This window comes from Mus pahari, chromosome 5, assembly GCF_900095145.1.
Source record: "Mus pahari chromosome 5, PAHARI_EIJ_v1.1, whole genome shotgun sequence".
Taxonomy (NCBI): domain Eukaryota; kingdom Metazoa; phylum Chordata; class Mammalia; order Rodentia; family Muridae; genus Mus; species Mus pahari.
The window spans coordinates 5,231,622-5,255,250 of NC_034594.1; the positions used below are offsets into that span (position 1 = coordinate 5,231,622).

The 23,629-nt window shown below is 44.7% G+C and overlaps 1 protein-coding gene across 1 annotated transcript in view; it reads left to right on the forward strand.

Moving 5' to 3' along the window:
• Positions 1-10,568: 10,568 nt before the first annotated feature.
• B3gat2 (beta-1,3-glucuronyltransferase 2) overlaps positions 10,569-23,629 on the forward strand; it is an 87,856-nt gene continuing 74,795 nt past the window's right edge. Inside the window, exon 1 of the mRNA XM_021198029.1 lies at positions 10,569-11,881. Coding sequence (XP_021053688.1) covers positions 11,288-11,881 — 594 coding nt within the window. The 5' untranslated portion in view covers positions 10,569-11,287. The remainder of the gene's footprint in view (positions 11,882-23,629) is intronic.

Here is a 23,629-nt window from a genome sequence, read left to right on the forward strand (position 1 = left end):
TTGTTTTTAACTTTGTAGGGTTGTGTTAAAGCATGTTTAGTGCATCAAACAGAGCCCATTCCATGATAATTTTTATAAAGCATCTCTTGGTTTGGGGGACAACAAGAGAAAGTACTGTCTTTGTGTTCATTTATTGAGTGTAAAGGTGGGTTTTCGATAGGTGTCTAAGGAGTGGTTGGGTGGCCAGGATGGGATCTTGATGCTGAGTAGCACTGTTCCCTGGACACCATGTTGCAACTCAAGAGTTTCCCTTGAGTCTCAAGCAATCTCTAAGCACTACAGATGTGAACTGGCCAGGCACTGTTCACACAGTGAGTTTGTGTGTTTCATTATGATGAACTTCAAATGAATCAAGTGCCCAGATCCTGCACAGCAAGAGGACGTCACCCACGAGAGCCCTGAGACCCAGCCACTGGAGAGAAGACTAGAACATGCTCTTTGTTTGGAATGAGAGAGCTTTCACTTTGTGCTAGCTGGAGTACCGACTCAACAATGAGGCTGGAGTCTGTGAGTGACGACTTCACTGGCTTGCTTGTTTTCTATTTGAATAGATTTCTGAGGCATTTCTCTTGAAAAACAACTAGACTCAATTTCACACCCTGTAAATTATTTCTACTTTAAAATCACACTCTCTCACTAGGCTCCTTTGCCAACTAGGTCTCTATGGCTGAAAGATCTCCAAGAAGACTGACTATAAACCAGTGGGGCAGAGGAATAAGGAGGCCGACCCTCTCTTCTGAAAGATTCATCTTTCGCTTAGACACCAAACACATGCCCAGACCACATCACATTTAATTTGACTCTGGAGAACCAGAAATTGATCAATGCTGGCATTTCAATTGTCTAACTTCAGGTTAGTAGATGAATAATGTAAAAACGATAAAAATAAACTTATTCAAGCCAGCAAATTACCATATGAAGAAATCGAACTTTAAGCACAGACCCTAGTTCTAGTTCTGATATTTTGGGGGGGATTGCTGATATAATATGTATTTATGCTTATAAGACAATGAATTGAATGTAATGCACACACACACACACACACACACAAACACACAAACACACACACTGGTCGTAAGTACCAAGAAGAGCAAAGGATATTGAAAGTGTAATACATGAACAAAGATGACACCAACAGACATGACAATGTAGGCAGGGAAAATTTATCACAGGGAAACCTCACTCCTAGGCAAAGAACTAGAAGCAACCAAGGAGTACGGAGAGCAAGAGAAACAGTCTTCCCCAGGGACTGGTTATTCAACGCCAAATGCTCTGCCCCGGAGACACACATGCAAGTAACATCACACAGATTTAGCAAGTTTTGTTTTGTATGTATTTATGTCTATACATACATATTATATAATATACATATTACATATAATATATAATATACATCATACACACACACACACACACACACACACACACACACACACCATGAATTTGAAAGAGGAGATGTACATAGAATGCCTTGGAGTGAGGAAAGGGAGGGGTAAATTATACAATTATATTATAAAATTAAAAAATTATAATTAAAAAATGTTGACTACAGCCAGGAGTTGTAATACATGCCCAGGCAGAGGCCAGCATGTCCTCCTGAGTTCTGGGAAAGCCTGCTCTACTAGCAAGTCCTGGGTCAGCCAGGGATAGTCAGAGAGACCCTGTCTCAAAAAGAAAAGCATTCAATGCAAACCCATAAGCCTGGAAAAATTCAAAGTGAATTTTCTATAGGAATTTGCAAGGGATTATCTGCACCTGTTCTTTTTATATATGAGAAAATGAGGTGCCAAGATATGAAACTCATTCAAAAGCTGGGCAGTGGCTAGAACTTTCTCATCTCCATTTGATGCCCACTGGCTCCAAACAACATTTTTGTTCTCAACACTGAAAAACCTACAAAGAGTTCATCCCTACAACCCTTAAAAACAAGCATCTTTATCTGGATAAACATAAACTGAAGAAGTAGGCTCTGTTTTTTATGAAGTTTCCTTATACTTTGCTCCTTAAAACTTACCTTCAAGAGGAAACAGTCTGAATTAAGAAGCTGTACTTTTTGTTTTCAGTGTAATAAGAAGTGATTAAAACTCACACGTGGCTACTGCTGGCTTTCTTATGTAGCTATTGAATGCAGTTCTGATGCTTGCGTAGAAAGAACTCTTAACCCACTGAGCCATCTTCCCAGCAGTTCTGATCTGGCGGCAAAGATGTCTGAGCCATGTCCACCAATATGGCAGATTGTTGTCATTGACAGCACTTTCTATTGAAGTTTGCAATCTAAGCCTCCGGTGGAGCCATGTTGTGGGAGAAGCATATGTAGCTAGATGATCCAACAATTATTTAGAAAGGGCTTACGGGGGAGGCGGGGATACAGAAATTATCTCAGTCACCAAAGACAATGTTCACCAATTAGGTTTTCTCTTATCAGCCCCTAATCCAACCTCTTGCCTGTCTAGGCTCTCAGGCGTCTCTTACAGATCCACAATACTCGATCTTAAATCCTATCCCTCATTAGCATGATGATTCTGAGTTTCCTGATGCTCAAAGGTTGATGGTCACTCAGAGGCCAGAGGTGGGAGTTGGTGGGAGGAGTCAAACTTCTTTAAAGACTCGCCTTGCAGAATGTGGGACCCCTCAAAGCCCTTACTTGGAGGGCTCAGTGACAAATGGAGCTCTTAGAGACCTTCCTAATGCTGTGACCCTTTAATACAGTTCCTCATGTTATGGTAAACCCCAACCATAAATTTATGTTCACTGCCACGTCATAACTGTAATATTGCTACTGTTGTGAATCATAATGTAAATATCTGGGCTTCCCGATGGTCTTAGACTACCCCCTGTGAAAAGGTCATTTGACAACATCTCTGCAAGATGTCACAACCCACAAGCTGAAAACCTGTTTTAGCGGGTTTTTATCATTGCAACCAAGTTCCTGACAATCAATTACTTGAGGGAGGAAGAGTTATTTATTTGGATTCATTGTGAGGAAATCTGGATTGCAGGACTATCATTCACGGGCTGATCACATTGTGTCTACAGTCAGGAATCAGAGAGAGATGGATGCCTGTGTTCGGCCTCCTTTCTTCTTTTTATTATTGTGGGGACTGTAGCACATGGAACGGTGTGCTATGGCACTCCTAGTAGCTCTTCCCTTCCCATCCTCACCTCAGGAAACGACTGTACTCCTCTGGGTGTGTGTCCTAGGTTACTCTAAATCTAGTCAGGTTGATAATGAAGATTAACCTTCACCAGAGAGAAAACCAGAGCAGGGCAGGAAGGCTGCAATGCCTCGTAGCATCTTTGTCTTCAAGGAAACATGTCGCCTCTTTTGAATATTTTAATGAACCTTGACTTCTTGGGCTAGCTCAAGTTCTTTAGTTCTTGTTAGACTTTCATTCACAGCACTAAAGACTAGGAAGGAAGATATAAAGGTCATCCAATGTTCTGGTGTCTGCAGACCTAAAGAAAGACTTAGTGGTACATATCTTAGCTAGTTAGTTGAGGCTTCTCTTTAGAATTTAGAATACTGGGGGTTGGAGAGATGACTCAACAGTTAAGAGCACTGACTGCTCTTCCAGGGGTCCTGAGTTCAAATCCCAGCAACCACATGGTGGCTCACAACCATCCATAATGAGATCTGATGCCCTCTTCTGGGGTGTCTGAAGACAGCTACAGAGTACTTACATATAATAATAAATAAATCTTAAAAAAAAATTATTTAAATAAAGAATCTAGAATACTGGACCAAAAGGTGGGGATATAAAAAGGTTAGAGAGGGGAAATCACCTTGTGGAAGGACAAAGGACACTTGGTTGTAGGCAAAAGGCCAAGAAGCAGCAATTAGGAAGGGCAAAGTAGCTCTTTAAGGAGGATTCCAGAGATGGAGCTTCTCTGGACCCTGGAATAAATGACTGAGTTTGCTACTCTGTTCTCCTTTATTTCTACCTAACAGTCTATTTGTTTCTCTGCATTCTTATCCACAGGTTACAGTGTAATTGCATATCACCTCTGACCTGTATTCATTTGCTAAGGCCAAATTGACAGTTGAGGGTAGCTGGAGAGAGAGTAATTTGGGGGGAATGTAGAGTGGCAACCCCTTGTTGGTTGTCCATGCTCCAGTGGATGGCCCCATACCCAAGTACATAAAGTATCAATGAGACATAGTGAGAATTTAAAAATAAAAAATAGAGGACATGGAGTTGGAAGGGGAATGTGCAGGGGAATTTTTGGATTTAAAGGTTGTAGGGAATGTTATTATCATAAAACATTGTATATATGTCTGAAATTCTCAAATGAGATAATTTTTAAAACAAGGGCAGTGAGTAATTAATATTACCTTAGTAAATGAGTTGAAGCATAAATAATCTATTTTTTATGCTTTGTAACTTTTTATTAGAAAACTTTGAAACATGCAAAAATAAGCCCCAACAAAAATAAGGAATCCGCACGGTCTCATTTTTTAGTCTTCATAATCACTAACTCATGCTCCGTCTTGGTTCATTCAACACTTGTATTTTATGTGTATAACTATTCGACATTAAAAATACTTCCACCTACATTGTTTCCTTTGATCCTTCTAACAGCTATAAAAAGTAGGTTTTGCAATTTTTTTTACATAAGAATCCCTAATAAATTTCTGTTTAATGTACATTCCCATTTTAAAGACAGTAATGGGGGGAGTGGAAGTTTAAATGATAGTATGTGGTTTTATCAACATTTTATTGGGCTTTCATACATTTTATTAGTAAATGGAAAGTGACAAATACTGTCATGATGTATCGCTTTCTCTCTTAGTTCAAATAATACTATTGTTTGTTTTTTAAGATAATCATTACCGTCATGGCTGGAGAGATGGAGCAGTAGTAAGACGTGCCTTCTGCCTTCAGAGGACCAGAGTTCAGTTCCCAGCACCCACACCAGGCAGCTCACAAACACTCAACGCAACTTCAGCTCCAAGGAGTCCAACGATCTCTAGTTTCTGTGGGCATTTGCATTCATATGCACATACCTGCACATACACAAACTTAAAGCGATGACACTAAATCTTTACAAGAAGTATTGATTAATGTCAGTTCCAAGTTTTCTAGAAAATTAAGTACCAATAACCTCTATCAGGGTTATTCTACACGAATGGGATTCTGGTAGAACTAAAGAGATGGCTTAGTATGTAGCAGTGATTGATATTCTATCAGAAAAACCAGGTTTGGTTCCCAGCACCCACACAATACATCACAACCATTCCTACCTCCAGTCCCAGGATCTGATACCCTCTTCTGACCTTCAAGGGCACCAGGCATGTGGTATACAGGAATGCATACATGCAAGCTACTCACTCACATGCATGCAAAAAAAAAAAAATCTTGAAAAAACAAGAGGCATTTTACTAAATAAACTACATTTTGTTCATAGCTGCAAATACCTGAAATTATAGGAAAGCATTCTAATCTCAAAGAATTCTGGGATAAAAATGATAAATTGTAAAGTGTAATTTAAAAAAAGAAAATTGTAAAATGATAAAGATTTCAGATTTATGAAAATAGACAAACGAGCCATTTAAAATACATTCTGAATATCATGTTTCTGCCGGTTATCAAATAAAATTGGAGGCATCTCTGAAATTCGGGACTAGAGTCACTTGACATAATTCTTTCATATAGCTGTGTCTGATATTTGGAAATAAAGCGCTCATATTCACATGCTTGGTAAACGTGGTATCAAAGCCTTCATATTAAACCATTACTTACACATGAATTAGCTCTGAGTCTATCAATTGATGTGCACAACCACATTATCATCATTTAGATATTTATAAACACATAACTGTATAAGGGTTTTTTTTTTCCCTTGATCTCTTTCTTGTTTGACTAAGAATACCAAGGATGTCTGTCCCCAGTGCCCACTTGAAGGTTGATTTAGTCACACTTGCAAAACCCCAGGCTTGAATGTCAAGAAGGATCAATTCACCACGGTGGGCTAATCACCCTGCAATCTTCCTGCTACAGAGCTGGCTGCAGATCCCTCATCACAGCTAAGGCAAATGTTTAGTCGGAATGCATGCTTTTTGCCAACTCCCCAGATGAGATTATTTTTTCACCTCTGTGTATTTGAGAACAAGCGAAGGCAGAGAGGCCGTCAATCCGAAGCAACACTCACTTTGCTACACAAATAATTAGAGAGATTAAATGAGAGTAAACACTGAGAGGAACTGCCGAGGCTCTGAAGTTGGGTAATTATTTTAATTACTCTAGTGACTTCCACCAGCGTTCATTATCAGTCACAGATCAAATTGCAGTTGTTTTATGTATGAATATTGTGAGCGTGAGCTACGTGGAAAGGCACAGTAGCTACCTAGCACGACATTTTCTTTAAACTATCTACGATGGTTTCCATTCCAGGACCTGATAAACCCTACATATATTTTTTTAATTTTTAAAAAAGATTTATTTATTTATTATGTGTTCTGCCTGCATATATGCCTGTACACCAGAAGAGGGTGCCAAGATCACATTACAGATGGTTGTGAGCCACCATGTAGTTGCTGGGAATTCAACTCAAGACCTCTGGAAGAGCAGTCAGTGCTCTTAACCACTGAGCCAGCCCAAACCTTACATATTTTGAATACAATTTTTATACTAGAAAGTGTTCAGGTCCGTGGTTGTCTTAGTTAGGGTTTCCACTGCTGTGAACAGACACCATGATCATGGCATCTCTTATAAAAGACAACATTTAATTGGGGCTGGCTTATAGGTTCAGAGGTTCAGTCCATTATCATCAAGGTGGGAAGCATGGCAGCATCCAGGCAGGCACAGCACTAGAGAAGGAACTGAGATTTTTTACATCTTGTTCTGAAGGGAACCAGGAGCAGGCTGTCTTCCAGGCAGGTAGGAGGTAGGTCTTGAAGCCCACCCCCACAGTGACACACTTCCTCCAACAAAGCCACACCTCCTAATAGTGCCAAACACATTCAAACCACCACGTGGGGGTTTTGTTCTTCTGATGGAAGTCCTTGATAACTTTGTATCTTTTCTTAGATTTAATCATGAATGATTTGGGTCACTGAATGTGAAACAGTCTGGCACACCTAGCCATTTGAAATAAATGTCACCTGGAATCATGCTATCTTATTGCATATGTTTTATTTGGGGTAAACCCATTTCTCCTTCCCACATTTCCCTATACCAACTTAGGAAGAGCCCAGACCACACCGCCTGGGGTCTCATGGAGGCTAACTCTAGCCAGTCTTGCTCAGAAAGTAAGTTTCATTTTATACTCATGACAATGATGATGGACAGAGATTTCCCCAGTCATGCCGATTCTTCTGGAAAATTATCTTGTGCCCAGTTGTATCTCCTCCCTTGGGGATTGTCTAACTTATCCCATTTAATCTTTTCAAAATCTCATGGAGTATATAATGTATTACTACCCCCATTTTCCAGATAAGGAAACTGAGCAGAGAGGACAAGGAGTGGGGGAGGGGTACAGAGAGGGAGAGGAGTCAATGAGAACAACGTATAACAATATGGATAAAGAAGAATCCCACTACTTTGTATATGTATTACTGGCTTCTGTTGCTATGAGAAAGCATCCTGACCAAAGAAATTTATAGAGGAGATATTGGAACTTATTCTATTTCCAGAGGTTGTGGGTGGGGAGCAGCAGGGGGTGTTCCTGAGCAGGAAGCTCTCACACCTCAACAGGCTACCAAGCAGAGAAAGCAAACTCTATGGGTCCTCTCAAAGCCCAACCCCAGGACCCAGATGCTCCGGCCGGGCCACACCTCCTACCTTTAGATAGGTGCACCTTAAAGAGGCTTCCTCATTCAAAACACCATAGAATTCTAATTCAATAAGTCAAAATAATTTTAAAAAAATTAAACAGACTTTCAGAGGCTCCCCGACTCAGTTTATAAAAGTAGAAAATAGCCTGGCCAGCAACCAAATCCAGGGCTCAGAGCAATCCCAGAGGGAGGAGATGAACACAAGGTCTGGACGGCACTGAGTAGTTTTACTCCAACTTGACAAGCTAAAGTTATTTGGGACAAGGGAATCTCAAGAAAATGCCTTTATGAGATTGGACTGCAGGCAAAGCTGTAGGGCATTTTCTTATTTAGTCCTTGGTGGGAGGGGGGGGAACAGCCCATTGTGGGTGGTACCAACTGTGGGGTCTGTAAGGAAGCAGGCTGAACAAGTTAGTAAGCACCCTTCCTTGGGCTCTGCAACACCTCCTGCATCCAGGTTCCTGCCGCGACTGGGTTTCTGTCCCAGCTTCCTTCAATGATGGACTACAATATCGAAGTATAAGTCCAATGAACCCTTCCCCCCCAGCTTGCTTTCTGAGCGCAGTGTTTCATCACAGTGATAGTAGTCCTATCTAAGCCAAGGACACGTGGAAAGGAAGTCCTTGAATGTCTTAGCCGTTTGAGATCAGTGATTCTGTATGCTAGCTAACATCCCAAGTTAGAGTCCATGTTTGATGGTCAAAGTGCCCTGTCTCTGACTAGCCCCATTCCTGGGGAAAACGCAATTCAGGTGGGGTGTTACAGGTGCAGTGAGACTACCAAAGACATCCCACTGAGTTTCACCCCCAATACCTCTAGGCCTCTCTCTTCAACTGAATTTGAGATGTCCAACAAAGTTGGGAAGGATTCATAACCACTTTGGGAAGGAGAAGGGGACTGGACACATTTTGGGTTACTGTCTGGAGTTTAAGAAAAGGTTGTACAGATTCCCCTCACTTTCCCTTGGGATGCTGGCACGGACATCACCCGCTGAGGTAGAATATAGCAGGGAGTCTAATGGGATCACTGTTTTAGGATCTTGGCCTCATCACTTTGCACAACATTGAGTTCTGGGTGACACAGGAAGGGTAGGACTGAAGGCTTGGACTTATTGGATTGTGGAGAAAGGGAGAGCGTTTGAGAACTCATTCTTAGATTTCAGGATCTAACTGTAATAAGGCTCCTAGTAGGCAACTAGACCTTAACACAACTGCCTCGGTGGGAGCACCGTTCTGGGTGTGAAACTCAGCATGTAGACCATACCATCTGCCAAAACTGAGACAAAGGTCCAATCCATCAAAGTCCATATCGTCCCAGGAAGTCGCAAAATGCACTAACCTTGCTTTTTCCCTTTTGTAATTCCGATTCTCACGCACTGTTCTTGTTAACTGAAGTATGTCAGCCCAGAACGTGGCTTTTGTTGTTTTGGTTTGGTGTTTTGTTTTGTTTTGTTTCGTTTTGTTTTTGTTTGTTGTTGTTGTTGTTTGCTTACAAGCTAACCCTGAGAAAGCCTCAGCACTACATTGGGATTTGAACAACCAAAGTAGTCACCGGCTGGTAATAAATGTTTTATATTTGCTTAAGCCCAAGTCGGAGCTGTCTTCTCTAGTGAATACCCCCCAACATGAGAGAGTAGTTGTGAAAATTCATAGGCGCGCAGTGTCAGACACCGGACCCCAGATGCTGGACACAGCCACGTGAAGGCGGATCTTCCCTAGCGTGCTGCTTGTTCCTCAGGAGCATAGTCGAAAGGATTTTCATGAGACAGAGAGTGCCAGGTTGCGGAGGAAAACGGAATCAGAATGATTTACTTATTGGGGTTGGGGGGTGCTTTCCTCGGACTCCCTGGAATGTGCCCAGCTTGGAATGTGAGCAGCAGCTATTAGTTTGTTCGGCTTCCAGGTATTTCCGCTTGTCATCCTCTGACCCGCTTGATCTGATGGCATCACCTAGGAAGGCCAGTCACTCACAGCCAGGCTCATAATGTGCAGTGAAGAGGCGGTGGGGTCTAGCCAGGACGCCCACGCTCTATTTCCACTAAGTCAGTTACCACTGACCTCAGGAAATTCTCTCAAGTCTCCATCCTCCGCTCCTTCATCCAGAAAATGAAGGTGATTCCACCTCCAAAGCCTCCTTGAAAGGATAACAGGGATGGTCATGAGGGATAAACTGGGAAGGCCCCAACATGAACAAAAGCAAGTTAAACATACTCAGCCGGAGTTGTCAAAATGTCTCCCCCACAGCTCCAACTGTGACCGAGCAGTTGCGATTGATTCGTTGGAATGGGCTGGCACACATGCCAGACACCTATGTGCGGCACCCCCTCCGTCTCTGTGGGCTTCTATTGATTTCTGCCTTTCAAGAGAAAGTGGTTCTCTTTACTGAGGTTCTTTACACCAACCCTCAAGCTGGGCGCCTGGGAAGGACCGCTTTGTCCCCACCCTCTTTCTCCTTTTGCCCTCTTTAGGTCTCGGGACTTGACGGCACGTGAATGGGTTTCCTTGGCTGCTCTCCAAAGATCCTGCAGCAGTTCAGAGAGCCGAACCCTGGGGCGATCTGAAAACAGCACCCACCACCACCACCACCATCACCTCTACACACACACACACACACACACACACACACACACACAGGCAGAGGTCGCGCAACCCAGCAGAGATCATCCTCCCTCCCTCTGCCTCTGCCTCTGCCGGCAGGCAGCGCCTGGTGCCACGGGGCTCAGACCCCGCAGAGAGCCTTGGCCATTCCCGCCTCCGCCCCGCAGCCCCTCTCCGCCAGTAGCAGCGCTGCTATCTTCCCACCGGAGCACTAGGAGGACGCCGGAGTCTGCAGCGCCCCCGCCCCCTCGCTTTTTCTTTCTTTCCCTGCTTTGGGATCTTGCTGTCTGGAGCCGGGAGAGGTTCCGAGAAGGAGAGAGCGGTGGGAGCACAGATTTCTGCCGCGGCGCTCGAACGGGAGCTTAGGGGCGCAGCATCCTCGGTGTCCACCCGGGATCGCAGCTGCACCGGCCGACATGTGACGGAGGAAAGCCCTCAGCATTATCGGCGACCGCGTTCAAAAGGGTCCCGGAGCGCTCGCCCAGGCCAGCAGCTGGATCCTCTTAGCCCTCAGCGACGCGGGACGGGAGCGTCAAGGCACAACGGCTGGTAGGTTCCAGGCTCGCACTCCGGAAAAGAGCGCAGCGGGGACCGCCGCCTGGCTTGCACTCGGCACAACTCCGGGACCTGCGGAGTGCGGCTGGACCGCGTCCAGATTCCCGCCGACTTCGTCCAGAGTGACCCAAGACCCTACCTAGCCGGTCCTCCTGCACCCCCTGGAGTTCTAGCTTGTCCTGCATCTGCGCTGACCCCGCAACGCCCAGGTCCCCGCAACGCCCGGGTCCGGAAGGAGAGCGCGCTTGCCGCTGCTCCCTTATTGCAGACGCCGCCGCGGTCCTAACTGCACACAGAGGTCCCCTACCCGGAGCCTAGTCCTTGCCTGGGGTGGTGTCCGAGACGCTGGAGAGAGCGCACCATGAAGTCCGCGCTGTGCAGCCGCTTCTTCATCCTCCTGCCCTGGATCCTGATTGTCATCATCATGTTGGACGTGGACCCCCGCAGGCCCGCGCCCCAACTCACTTCCCGTCCCTACTTCTCTCCCCATGCAGTGGGCTGCGGGGGCTCCCGAGTCCCGCTCCGACGGAGCAGCCCGGGGCGTGACGCTGCCGAGAAGCGGAACGAGTCTCGGCCTCAGCTGCAGCCGGAGCCGCGCTTGCCCACCATCTATGCCATCACACCCACCTACAGTCGCCCGGTGCAGAAAGCCGAGCTCACCCGCCTGGCCAACACCTTCCGCCAGGTGGCGCAGTTGCACTGGATCCTGGTGGAGGACCGGGCGACGCGCAGCGAGCTGGTGAGCAGCTTCCTAGCTCGGGCCGGTCTGCCCAGCACGCACCTGCATGTGCCCACGCCGCGGCGCTACAAGCGACCGTGGCTGCCGCGCGCCACCGAACAGCGCAACGCGGGCCTCGCCTGGCTGCGCCAGAGGCATCAGCATCAGAGCGCGCAACCCGGCGTGCTCTTCTTCGCCGACGATGACAACACGTACAGTCTGGAGCTCTTCCAGGAGGTAGTGGTCCAGCCCCGATGTGGGGTGTGGGGTGTGGGGGGAGCAAGGGGCAGTTGGGCTCCGAAGGTCCGCATGCCCTTTGTGCATCCTGTCCACTTTTGAGTTCTCAGTCCCTCCGTGCACGCATCCAGGACATCCCCAGCCTCCTCCGCTGGCTGCTGTGGGTGGAGAAGGGGTGTTGTTGGGTGGAGAAGTCTGCCCTGAGGTGTCTTGCCCTGTCCGGGATTGTGCTCAGTAAATAAGAGTACCGGCGATCTGCCCAACTGGATGACGCCCAAAGCTGGAGCTGGGCTTGATTTTCTTGGAGGCTGGATCAGTGCCCACAGGTGATTCTGAGTGAGATAAAGGCGATACTAACAACTCAGCTTAGGGACCAATCTCTTCTAGTACAGCCAGCCCCCTAGTGTGAGACTGATCCTTGGTGCATGCACCTACGTGTATGAGGGAGGGTCTTCCTTCCGTCTTTACCTATCGCATTGGCAAATGAATTAGAATTATTCTGCCCATTCCTTAAGGCCCCACCCCCACCCCTGCCCCAGGCATCACCCGGATGGCCTGCTGGACCATTCTCTGAGTGGAATTTATCAAGCCACTCTTGATTGAAAAGATTGCTGCCCTGAGTTCCTTGAGCGCTGCCCCGCCCCCTGCTGCTCCCTGGGAGGCCACCTGCATGCAGCCACAGGGATAGAGCCGGTGGCCTTTCTTGAGACTGTTCTATGATAGTGTTGTAGGTCTGGAAGGGTTGGTGATATTCATTCTCTCTCTCTCTCTCTCTCTCTCTCTCTCCCTCCCTCCCTCCCTCCCTCCCTCCCCCTTTCTCTCCCTCTCTTTTCCTCTTCCTTTCTCTCCTGCACTCCTCAACACTTAGTTACACTGAATAAAATCTTAATTTCTTTGCCCCGTGGGACTGTAGATCTCCACCTAAAATTCCACGATATCTAGCCTCCTAATGACTCCCTGGCCTCCCAGCTCCTCCATTACCCCCAGAAAACTGGGCGTTCAGGAGATACTGTGTGAACAAGATACTGATTTCATAAAACAACTGTGTGTCCAGCAATCAAATGCCCTAAGTGTTCCCCACCTCCATGTTGTCACCTAGTGTCACGTTGCTTTCCTAGCCTCACGACAATGACTGCACCCTTCCCGTTTAAAAATTATTTGCCACCCTTCGTTTCTACTCTCTCCTTGTATTTAAAAAAAAAAAAAGCAATAATTGTTCTCTAGACTCTCATTCCACGGGACTTGCTGCTCACGTTTCCCCAGAGAAATAAGCTTGGTTTAGTGTATAGCATGACTTTTATTATACCCATGATTAGGGTTTCAAACGATTGCTTTAAAGTTGGACTTTTATTTTAAAGTTATGTTGTTCTTTGCTCTTTCCTCTAAAATGAGGACTTGTGTTTTGAAGCAGACCTTTAACTCTAAATGCTTGTTTATTTGTAAGCCAAGTCTTCCTTCTTGCCCAACTCTGAAATCACTTTACCTATGACGTGTCATCTCTGAAATCGCTTTACCTATGACGTGTCATCTTGTTTAAGAAGAATAGTGCACACTGCTGCTAATCGACATTTGAGGGGGGCTAAGCTGGAAAAGAGGAAGGATTGCTTCTATGCCAGCGTTCAGCCTGTTGGCTCGAGGCATTAAAGGAGCAGAAAAGTCGGCACATGCAGGCAGGGGGACAATTCAGATACAGTCTTCTTTGAAACTTCCCCTGATGAAAGGAGGGCTTGTGTGGAGGGTATTTAAGAGCAGAAGGAAATTGGGGATTTTTTTTCCATTGACCTGTGGAGGGGGCTTGGGAAGGAGAGGAAAGAGTAGAGAGGGAAAATATTGTATTAGCAATGAGAAGATAATTTTTTCAAAAAAAAAAAAGGCAAGTGAAAGGCAAAACATTTTAAGGCACAGATATTTCGTACAATTGGAAATAGTGTACTACTAATAATAAATATTTTCAGACCCTGTGTAACTTTTTGTGAAGATACATAAAATACACAGCAGTGTATTGTCCTTCATCACCGTAAGATACAGGACACTCAGTCTTCAGAACCTCTCTCTCATACAGCAGTTTACAGCAAGTACCTATCCTCATCATGCGAGTTCCCGCCTCCCAGCTATATATACTCACAAATTGGGCTTTCGTTGTCATCAATGGGGTTGCGTATCTCACTCTCCTTATTACAGTCTCAACATGACGCCCAGTGTGCTCGATTAGTGGGCTGTATGCCTCCTCCTGTACATTTTCTAGAATTTCGTGTTTATTTGCCTTTAAATGCTTGGTTTTATTGATGGGGTGACTCACTCTGCACCCCTTCTGGAATTAACGATTGGGGGTGGACTACAGTCTAGACACTGTTCCCTTGGAGAAAAGAGAGAACCCATAAACTACTCAATGCTTCAGCTCCTGGGGCGGGGAAGAAGGGAGGCTACAGAGCTGAGGCCTGTATCTCTGCCCTTTCTATTGACCACATGTACAAATTTGTTTTTAAGTAATTCGTAGTATGTAAGGAAAGAATGTCTCAAAGCTGGCTCAATCTTTTGTTCATAGAGCTTCTAATCTCCAGAGCTGATGGTTTTAAAAAAAAAAAAAAAAAAAAAAAAAAAGCAAGATAAAAGGAAGAAAATGAAGCAGGTACAAATTAGCTCACTGAATATTGGCTTCAAATGAAGGAAAGTAAAAAAAAAAAAAAAAAATGAAAGGCCTCCAAATTAAATTAAAGACGCAACAGGCAATCCACATTCAATTATTCCTCTCTGGTAACTGGGAGAGCATCTTTTTCTTTTCCCTCTTGTACAGCTAACTAATTTTCAGCTTCCCTTTTCAACGGAGCTGTGCTGCCAGGGAAGGAGTGTTTGCACTGAAGGAGAGAGAACTGAATCCATCTGCAAATGGAGCTGAGTGTGAGCTGTAGCCACAGAAGCTGGCTACCCGAGGACGAGGTGGCAGGGTCTTTGCAGGTCTCCAGCACCTCGGCTACTCCAGTCCTCTCAGTGGGCAGCAGCAGAGTTTTGCCCCCATGGACCACTGGTAATCCTGCTTGCCTGTCTACATTGATTGAGCTTTCTGGGAAAGCTTATTTGCAAAGTATTCGGGCTGCTTTAATAAAAGCCACAAGTACAGATAAATGGGACTTTATAGCTGGTCATATTTTCAATAGCGCTATCGACCAGATGTCTGTTCATCAAGGCTTTCCCAAGCTTAAAGTGATTTTTTTCAGCTGAAAGTAGTTTCACCTTTGGAAATCAATTGAATTGAAAGGTTTGGTTTAAAAAAAAAAAAAAAAAGCACTTGCCAAACAAAAACCAAAAAGTCACAAAACTTTAACCTTAACAAGATAAGACAGAAGGCAAAACCAACCAAGAGCATCAAGCGACACCCGCGTCAGCCAATGTGACTGTGTGGAAGGCATTTGCAGAAAGCAGAGGATGAACAGGTCAAAGGGCCCCCTATTGGGGTTTCATTCTGGATGCTGGGCAGACAGAGCAGTGGCATTCTGAGGTCCTGTCACTTTTCTAAAGCAACATCTCCCTTCTGCAAGCTGCTTACTGCAGCCATAGCCCAGACAGACTCTTGGGATTACAGGGCTCAGCAGTCCCTCCCAATAGGCACCAATGCACCAAGGCAGGCCTGACTTTCTCTCTTTCTTTCCCCTGACCTAGTTCCTAGCTTGGGGGAACTCTCTGTAAAGAAGCCCAAGAGCTTCTCGTAGGTGGAGCCTGGCATGGCTGCCCTGAGCATATTATTATATTCCGTGTCTATTAGTCTTTCCCTCTGAGCCCATGGTAATAGGCCATAGGACTGATGAAACATGATTTTATTGTTTTACTTCTTAGTGACTGTAAAACCGCAGCCAGCTTTCTAGACGTTACATCCATAGGTTTCTCCTCGTGCCCTCTGAATGAATATTATTACTTGAGTTATGGTTCTGCTTTGATAGTTTTCCTGAGACCAGCGGCTTCGATGTTTTAATGGGCCAGAAATAACAATTTGGGTTTAAAAGGCATGGCCGACCTGCCTCTTCCCATTGTGTTTTCTTACCCCTCCCCTCCTCTCTGCCTACTTTCCACTGACGCGTCTCTCATGAGCAGGCATGAAGACATGCCCAGAGTGTCATTTGGTGTGACGGATGTGCGTCTATGAAACACTTAGGTTGTTGTTTGCCGCTTCTTGAATGCTAGAGTAGGTGGCTCTGTTTTCGTCCGTCTGTCCCACTTGCTTCTAAATTACAAGCTGGTAAATTTTCTCTTGTGTGAACAGTAATAGAATAGTAATTGCTTTTAAGACATGCTGAAAAAGCAAATAGAACAAAAGTCGGACGGCCTCATTTAGCCACCGCGGGTGGTGTTCAAGGTGTGTGCTCGCAAGTGTCACGGGATTCAGCCCTGCTGAGCTATAGAGATTGAAGCAATTCTCATGCTAGGATATTCTGCAGGCTGGTGAGGAAGCACATTATTGTATGTTTGATTCACAGGGCTAGTGGAGCATGAAATTTGGGGTTTGTATGGTTCTCAGGTCCTCTTCTAAAACATAAGTGAAAATGTTACAGCCGTCCATAGAATGCTATTCCAATTTGCAGAAGCAAAACCATAATGTTTTTTTCAGTTGCGCTTGGTATATATATTTTTGTACAGTTTTAAATAAATGTCAAAAAGATTTTCTAGACCAGTGGTTCTTATGCTGTGACCCTCTAATACGGTTCTTCATGTTGTGGTGACCCTCAACCATAAAATTATTTTTGTTGCTACTTCATAAGTATAATTTTGCTGCTATTATGACTTGAAATATAAATATCTATGTTTTCTAATGGTCTTAGGTGACCCCTGTGAGAGAACCATTCGACCACAAAGGGGCCTCAACCCACAGGTTGAGAACCACCACTCTAAATAATTATGGAAGACTATGGCACACAAAATAGAAAATGGTGGAACTCAATCTCGACCACTACATCTGTAATGCAACTCCTTACACCCAAGGCTCAGGAGTCATTGCTGAAGAGGGAGGTGGAAAGATTATAAAAGTCAGAGGAACCAGGAGTTTACTGTGAAATTGTGTCTCCTAGAAATGTCAGAAGCTATACCCATGATCAGAGGACACATTTTAACAGTTGGTCTCTCCTTCAGCCATGTGGGTTTCAGGGATCGAAGTCTGGTTACCAGCTTGGACAGGAAGCACTATTACTTGCTGAGCCCCCTTGCTGACCCCATCCATTGAGTTTTACTTGCAGTATCTCAAGGCTGGCTGACAGAGCCCGCTGAGATAACTCCCAGCACCCCCTACCTCTGTATTTGGATAGGAAAGCAGTCTTTGATGAGGGAATTTAATGTCAATAAAATTTGATGATGGTTCAGTGTTTCTCACCAGTTGTTATAAACACTATCCTCACTTTAAATAGAAGTGCCCAAAGCCATATAGCTGGTAGATGCAGGGACAAGGACTTGAATCCAAGTACCCAAGTCTAGCTCGAACAACTGGCTTCCCAGAAGTTCCCATTTAGCAAACACAGTTGTGTAAAACATGGAGCAGAAATCTCCTGAAGTGCTGGCTGTCTCCACTATATTTGGTCTTTCTTCTTGACTGCAAAAACTTTTAATTTTGTGTTTTGAACTCTATGGATATGGAATATTGGGGACTAAATTCTGGCATTTTACCCCTGAGCTATAACTCCAACCCCACTGTTTATTTACAATTGATAAGAATTGTAGACATGTGTACAATATAATGCCATATATATATATATATATATATATATATATATATATATATATATATATATTTGCTGTCTTCAGACACACCAGAAGAGGGCATCTGATCCCATTACAGATGGTTGTGAACCACCATGTGGTTGCTGGGAATTGAACTCAGGACCTCTGGAAGAGCAAGCAGCCAGTGCTCTTAACCACTGTGCCATCTCTCCAGCCCACAACATGATGTCTTAATATAGCATATACTTTATTGAAAGACCATACATATGTGGTTAACTAGCAGTCACCTCATGTATTCTTCATGGTGACTGCTTAACATAGTCTGCAATTTTAAAATATATACAATTATTATCTGTATTTGCTATGTTGTCCTATGTATGCTCTGTATTTTATCAACTAACTGAAATTTTGCATACCTTAGCCAACAAATGCCTAGCCCTGCCTAAACTTGCTGTTTGACCCTGGGGTGATTTCATACACTCCCTCACTGTCTCTGGCTTGTAGACCATTTGATTTTGGAGGCTGTTTTTTCATGTCAGTTAAAAATTGCTGTAAACTGTACTCATAATTTTTTTAAAAAATTACGTGTTCCTGTGAGTAGTGATTAAGAATCTCCAGATCTGGGGAGGTGGCTCAGTCAGTAAACTGCTTGTCTTAGACGCACAAGGGGCCTGAGTTTGATCCCCACTATCCATGTTTTTAAAAAACAATACTAGGTGTGGGTGTGGTGTGCTTGTAATCCCAGATCTAGGGCTCACTGGCCAGCCAGCCTAGCCTATGAATGAGCTTCAGGCCTGTGTGAGAAGTTACCTTTCTGCAGATAAACATTAAGGTGTGTACGTACCAGCCACTTGATCTCCTAGCCTTCTGTCTTCTCAGAATAGACAGCGTTAGATGCAAGGACATCTCAGGGCACAGGGCTGGGTGATAATTAAACTGTTGATCGTTGATAATTGAGTTGAGCTGGATGCGTAGATGGCAGATAGCTGCTGATGTCCACTCTCCAGGGGACACACAGATATACTTGTGGGGACTTTCAGTGCACAGCAGCATGCACCTGGTGTGGCCTGCTGATGGCTGGCTCTTTCAGAACCACCTACTTGCTGGTAGGATTGTTCTTGTTTTTCTGGAATTAGGGCTATCCTTACATTAAAAACAAAATTAATAACTCACTAGTTGAGTTCTCTTTCATGCTTGAAATATAGGAACAAGGAAACCAACAAAGAAGTAAACAAAGAATCAAGGGAAGAAAGAAAGAAAAAGAAAGGGAGGGAGGGAGGGAAGGAAGGAGGAAGAAGCTAGTACCTCAGAGATGGCTTTTCTGAAAGGGAGAAACCATGTTCTCCCCCAATGTAAGATTGTTTGGTCCTTTCCCACAAATAGCCAACTCAGTTGTATTCTTTTTTAATATCAACCTTCTCCATTAATAGAAAAAGAACTTTAAGTACTATGTAGAGTCCATTTGAACTGTACCATTATTGTTCCTTCAGCTCTGATGGTAGGGACATATCCAAAGAACTGAGGCAGCGTGCAGGTCGGTGATTGTGTCATTAGCATGGGCCTATGATACAGACCTATGCGACGCCTTGTTGTAAATCAAAGACACAGTGAGCATGAGCTCACCCAGCACAGGGCAATCTGTTTTCTTGTCCTTTTTAAAATGTTCGTCACTCTAATGTAACAATAAAAAAGTCCAGTAAGTGGACAAGCCAGTAGTGAGGTCACCTAGTACCAGTGACAAGGTGTAGTACACAGAATTGCATGTGCTGTTACAGAACTAAACTCTTATAGTACCGGCTGTGTGGTCATTTATACCCATGTCACCACAGACACATGAGGGAATGGGCTATGCTGCCACACTTGGTGGACTCCGATGGGCAACGGATTTTCAACCCTGTTATAATCTCATAGGACTTCATCACAAATAAGGTCTGTGGGCTGACCAAAGTGAATCTTCATCTCTCTAACGAAAACTGAAAGTGTTAGATGCTGACCTTTCCCCCATATACTGAGACTTTTTATCTAAGCAAATTATGTCTTAGCAGTAATTATGTCTGTAGATCCTATGTAACTGACCTTAAAACACCATCACAATCACAATTTAACACATATGATTTTAATATCTACTGGAACACTGGGCACTGTACCCAGGGAAGGCTCTCCCTGCATGCATGTCCAGACTAAGTGTGATATGCTCGGTGTGTGATGGGAGAAATGGATGTGTCCTTAGTGGATTTGTTGCTGTGGTGAGTCGCTGAGGAAGGGATACCTTATCTGAGAACTGAAGGATGAAGGACCTTGTGGGTGATGGTATAGGAAGAAAGAGCTGCCTGGAGATGGAGCCACTTGTGGGAAGCTGAGGAAATGAGATGTGGAATATTCAAGGACCTGAAAGATGCCCCAGTGGGGTCCAGGGCTGGCAGTAGGAGAGGTCAAGTAGAGGATGGGCAGATGCTTGCGTATACTACGTGTTCGGAAGTGGCCCTGCTCTTTGGGACAAAATTGAGCATCTCTGCCCAAACCTGTCCTGCAAAGAAGTCTTCCATTGTCAATATTTGCAAGTGCTATTTAAATTATACCTGTTGTGTTTGTTTTCCTGGAAACTGCCATGATTTGTGTAGATCCATGAGCTAGAAAATACACGCAGAGTGCAAAGGACACACTTCGCTCTGCAGTTAGCTTCTGCTTTGCATCTAGTGACAGAAATGCCCACTGGGAAAGTGAACTTTTCCCAACAGAGCTTGTCTAAGATAGGGAGCAAACTGATGCATGCATGCATACATACATACATACGTTGTTTTATGTATTTATACATATGACAAGTTGCTGTTACTTTTAATACAGGATCTTGGTGTGTACTAAGGCTAACCTTCCCTACTGCTCTCCCTAGGACTGTGATTACACGTGTAAGCATCTACACCCAGCCGATAGGCAAGTATGTGTGTGTGTAATACAAACAGTATGAAGAAAGCAGTAACCTATGACTAGCATTACCTTAAATAATATGATGGATGTGTTGTGCCTGCTTCTCCAGATAGAATACAAAGGGTTCCTTTTATTTACTTCTGTAACTCCAGTGTTTGGGTGGTGCTAGCGTGTAGCAAATGCTCATTAAATATTTACTGAATGAATTATTAGGAGATTTTGAAGCTGAAAGGATTTATTACTCCAGAAGAAATTTTGATACCAGAAAACAGTACCACACCCCAAGTGGCATTCAGATAATCTTCTTGATGTCTCTGTTAAGATGGAACTGAACCCCTTAAATAGTAACAAGCATTTTCATGCTACACAGGAGGAGGTGATGACGTTTTAGGAAGGCATCCTTATCAATAGTTACGAACATAGGAGGTTTGTCAATGAAGCTAAGAGCCAGCTGAGCGCTGGGCTTCCATGCCTGCAAGGCTGGGAGTGGGTAAGGAGCATGTGCTCTCTGGAAGGCTTTACCCCCATCCTTTCCGAGCTGCAGGGGTGGTGGAGTGGAGAGTCACTGAGGAAACTGGCTGTGCCCATGAGTTACATAGTCAAGCACCAGCTCCTGCTATCTGAACTGTGCTTCTTGATGCCTGGTGAAAGGAGGAGGCGAGGGTTCCTAGTCTATGCCCAAGCGAAGCTGCATTGCGAGGGTTCCTAGTCTATGCCCAAGTGGAGCTGCATTGCGAGGGTTCCTAGTCTATGCTCAAGTGGAGCTGCACTAACCCATCTCTTAATTACGCCCTTGGGTGGTGCTGGAATGACTTTAGGGACACGGATAAACTGCGGCTTCTATACCACAAAGGATTCTGGTAAAAAATGTGATCTCTGACCACTTCTTAGTTTCTCTGATAAAATCGTATTACTGAAATCAACCTGGGGAGAAAAGGACCTATATCATCCTACATCCTATATCATCCTACATCCTTGCTACAAATGGTCCCCATAGACTCCTGTGCTTGAATGCTTGGCTATAGAGAGTGGCACTATTAGGAGGTGTGGCCTTGTTAGAGGAGTGTGTCACTGTGGAGGCAGGCTTTGAGGCTTTTTTTTTTTTTTTTTGACATATGTTCAAGCTATGCCCAGTGTGATGCACTGTCCTCTCCTGCCACCTACCAATCAAGTAGAACTCTCAGCTCCTTAAGCAATGCTCATCTGGATGCTGCTGTGTGCCCTGCCACGATGATAATAGACTGAATCTCTGAAACTGGAAGCCAACCCCAGTTAAATGTTGTTCTTTTTAAGTGCTGCCATGGCCATGGTGCCTCTTCACAGCAGTAAAACCCTAGCTAAGACAATCTTGTAGTCTGTCACCCAGGCAAGTCAGGGCAAGAGCTCAAAGCAGGAACCAGGAGATACTAACTGATACAGAGAGCATGGAGGAGCGATGCCTTTTGGCTTGCTCCCTGTCTTAGTTAGGGTTTCTATTCCTGCACAAACATCATGACCAAGAAGCAGTTGGGGAGGAAAGAGTTTATTCTGCTTACATTTTCCACATTGCTGTTCATCACCAAGGAAGTCAGGACTGGAACTCAAGCAGGTCAGAAAGCAGGAGCTGATGCAGAGGCCATGGAGGGATGTTCTTTACTGGCTTGCCTCCCCTGGCTTGCTCAGNCTGCTCTCTTATAGAATCCAAGACTACCAGCCCAGAGATGGCACCACCCACAAGGGGCCCTCCCACCTTGATCACTAATTGAGAAAATGCCCTACAGCTGGATCTCATGGAGGCATTTCCCCCAGCTAAAGCTCCTTTCTCTGTGATAACTCCAGCTGTGTCAAGTTGACACAAAACTAGCCAGTACAATTGACCCCTTGTCAACTTGACACACAAACACATCACTAGTAAGCCTCACCCTTAGTTCTTATTCATCCCCAAGACCTTAAATAACATTAAAAGTCCCACAGTCTTTACATATTAAAAGTTCAATCCCTTTAAAATATCCAGTATCTTTTAAAATACAAAGTACTTTAAAATTCAAAGTCTCTTAACTGTGGGCTTCACTAAAAAAACTTCCTTCAAGAGGAAAAAATATCAGGGCACAGTCACAATCAAAAGCAAAATCAAACTCCAACCATCCAATGTCTGGGATCCAACTCACGATCTTCTGGGCTCCTCCAAGGGCTTGGNTCACTTCTCCAGCCACACCCTTTGTAGCACACACCTTGTCTTCTCGGCTCCAGCTCCAGCTGCCTGTACTTCACTGCTGCTGCTGTTCTTGGTGGTCATCTCATGGTACTGGCATCTCCAAAACGCTGCTATGACCCCTTCAGTCCTGGGCCATCAATTGCAACTGAGGCTTTACCTTCACCAATGGCCTTCCATGGCCTCAGCTGCTCTGCATGACCCCTTCATGCCTTCAAAACCAGTACCACATAGGTAACTCTTACACATTACCAAGTCCAGCCACANCACAAGGTACAACCTTGGCTATCTCTGGAACACAGCCTCTGTGCTCTCAGAAAACACTTCCCAGAAGATGGCCTCAATGATGCTGGTCTCTTCTAAATCACCACTAATTCCTTAGCTCCAGCTAACCAGCATCAATAGTCCCAGTAAGGAAAAGACTTCACTTTAGTAGTTCTGGTATCTTGTTAATCACAGCTGATTCTTCAGCCCCAGCTAACCAGAACCACAGAATCTTCACAATCCAAAATAGCAATGACCCTGAAAAGAGTCTTTAATTTTCCCTCTGAAATTATACAAGCCAGGCCTCCATCTTCTGCACTGTTCTCGACATTATCTTCCAAGCTCCTATACAACATCCCAAAGAGCTCTTAACATGGAATGGATCTTCTGGCCCTTTCAAAGTCCTTCCACAGTCCTCTCCAAAACATGGTCAGGTTGTCACAGGAATACCCCAATTTGTCTTAGTCAGGGTTTCTATTCCTGCACAAACATCATGACCAAGAAGCAGTTGGGGAGGAAAGGGTTTATTCTGCTTACATTTTTCACATTGCTGTTCATCAGCAAAGGAAGTCAGGCCTGGAACTCAAGCAGGTCAGGGAGCAGGAGCTGATGCAGAGGCCATGGAGAGATGTTACTTACTGGCTTGCTTCCCCTGGCTTGCTCAGCCT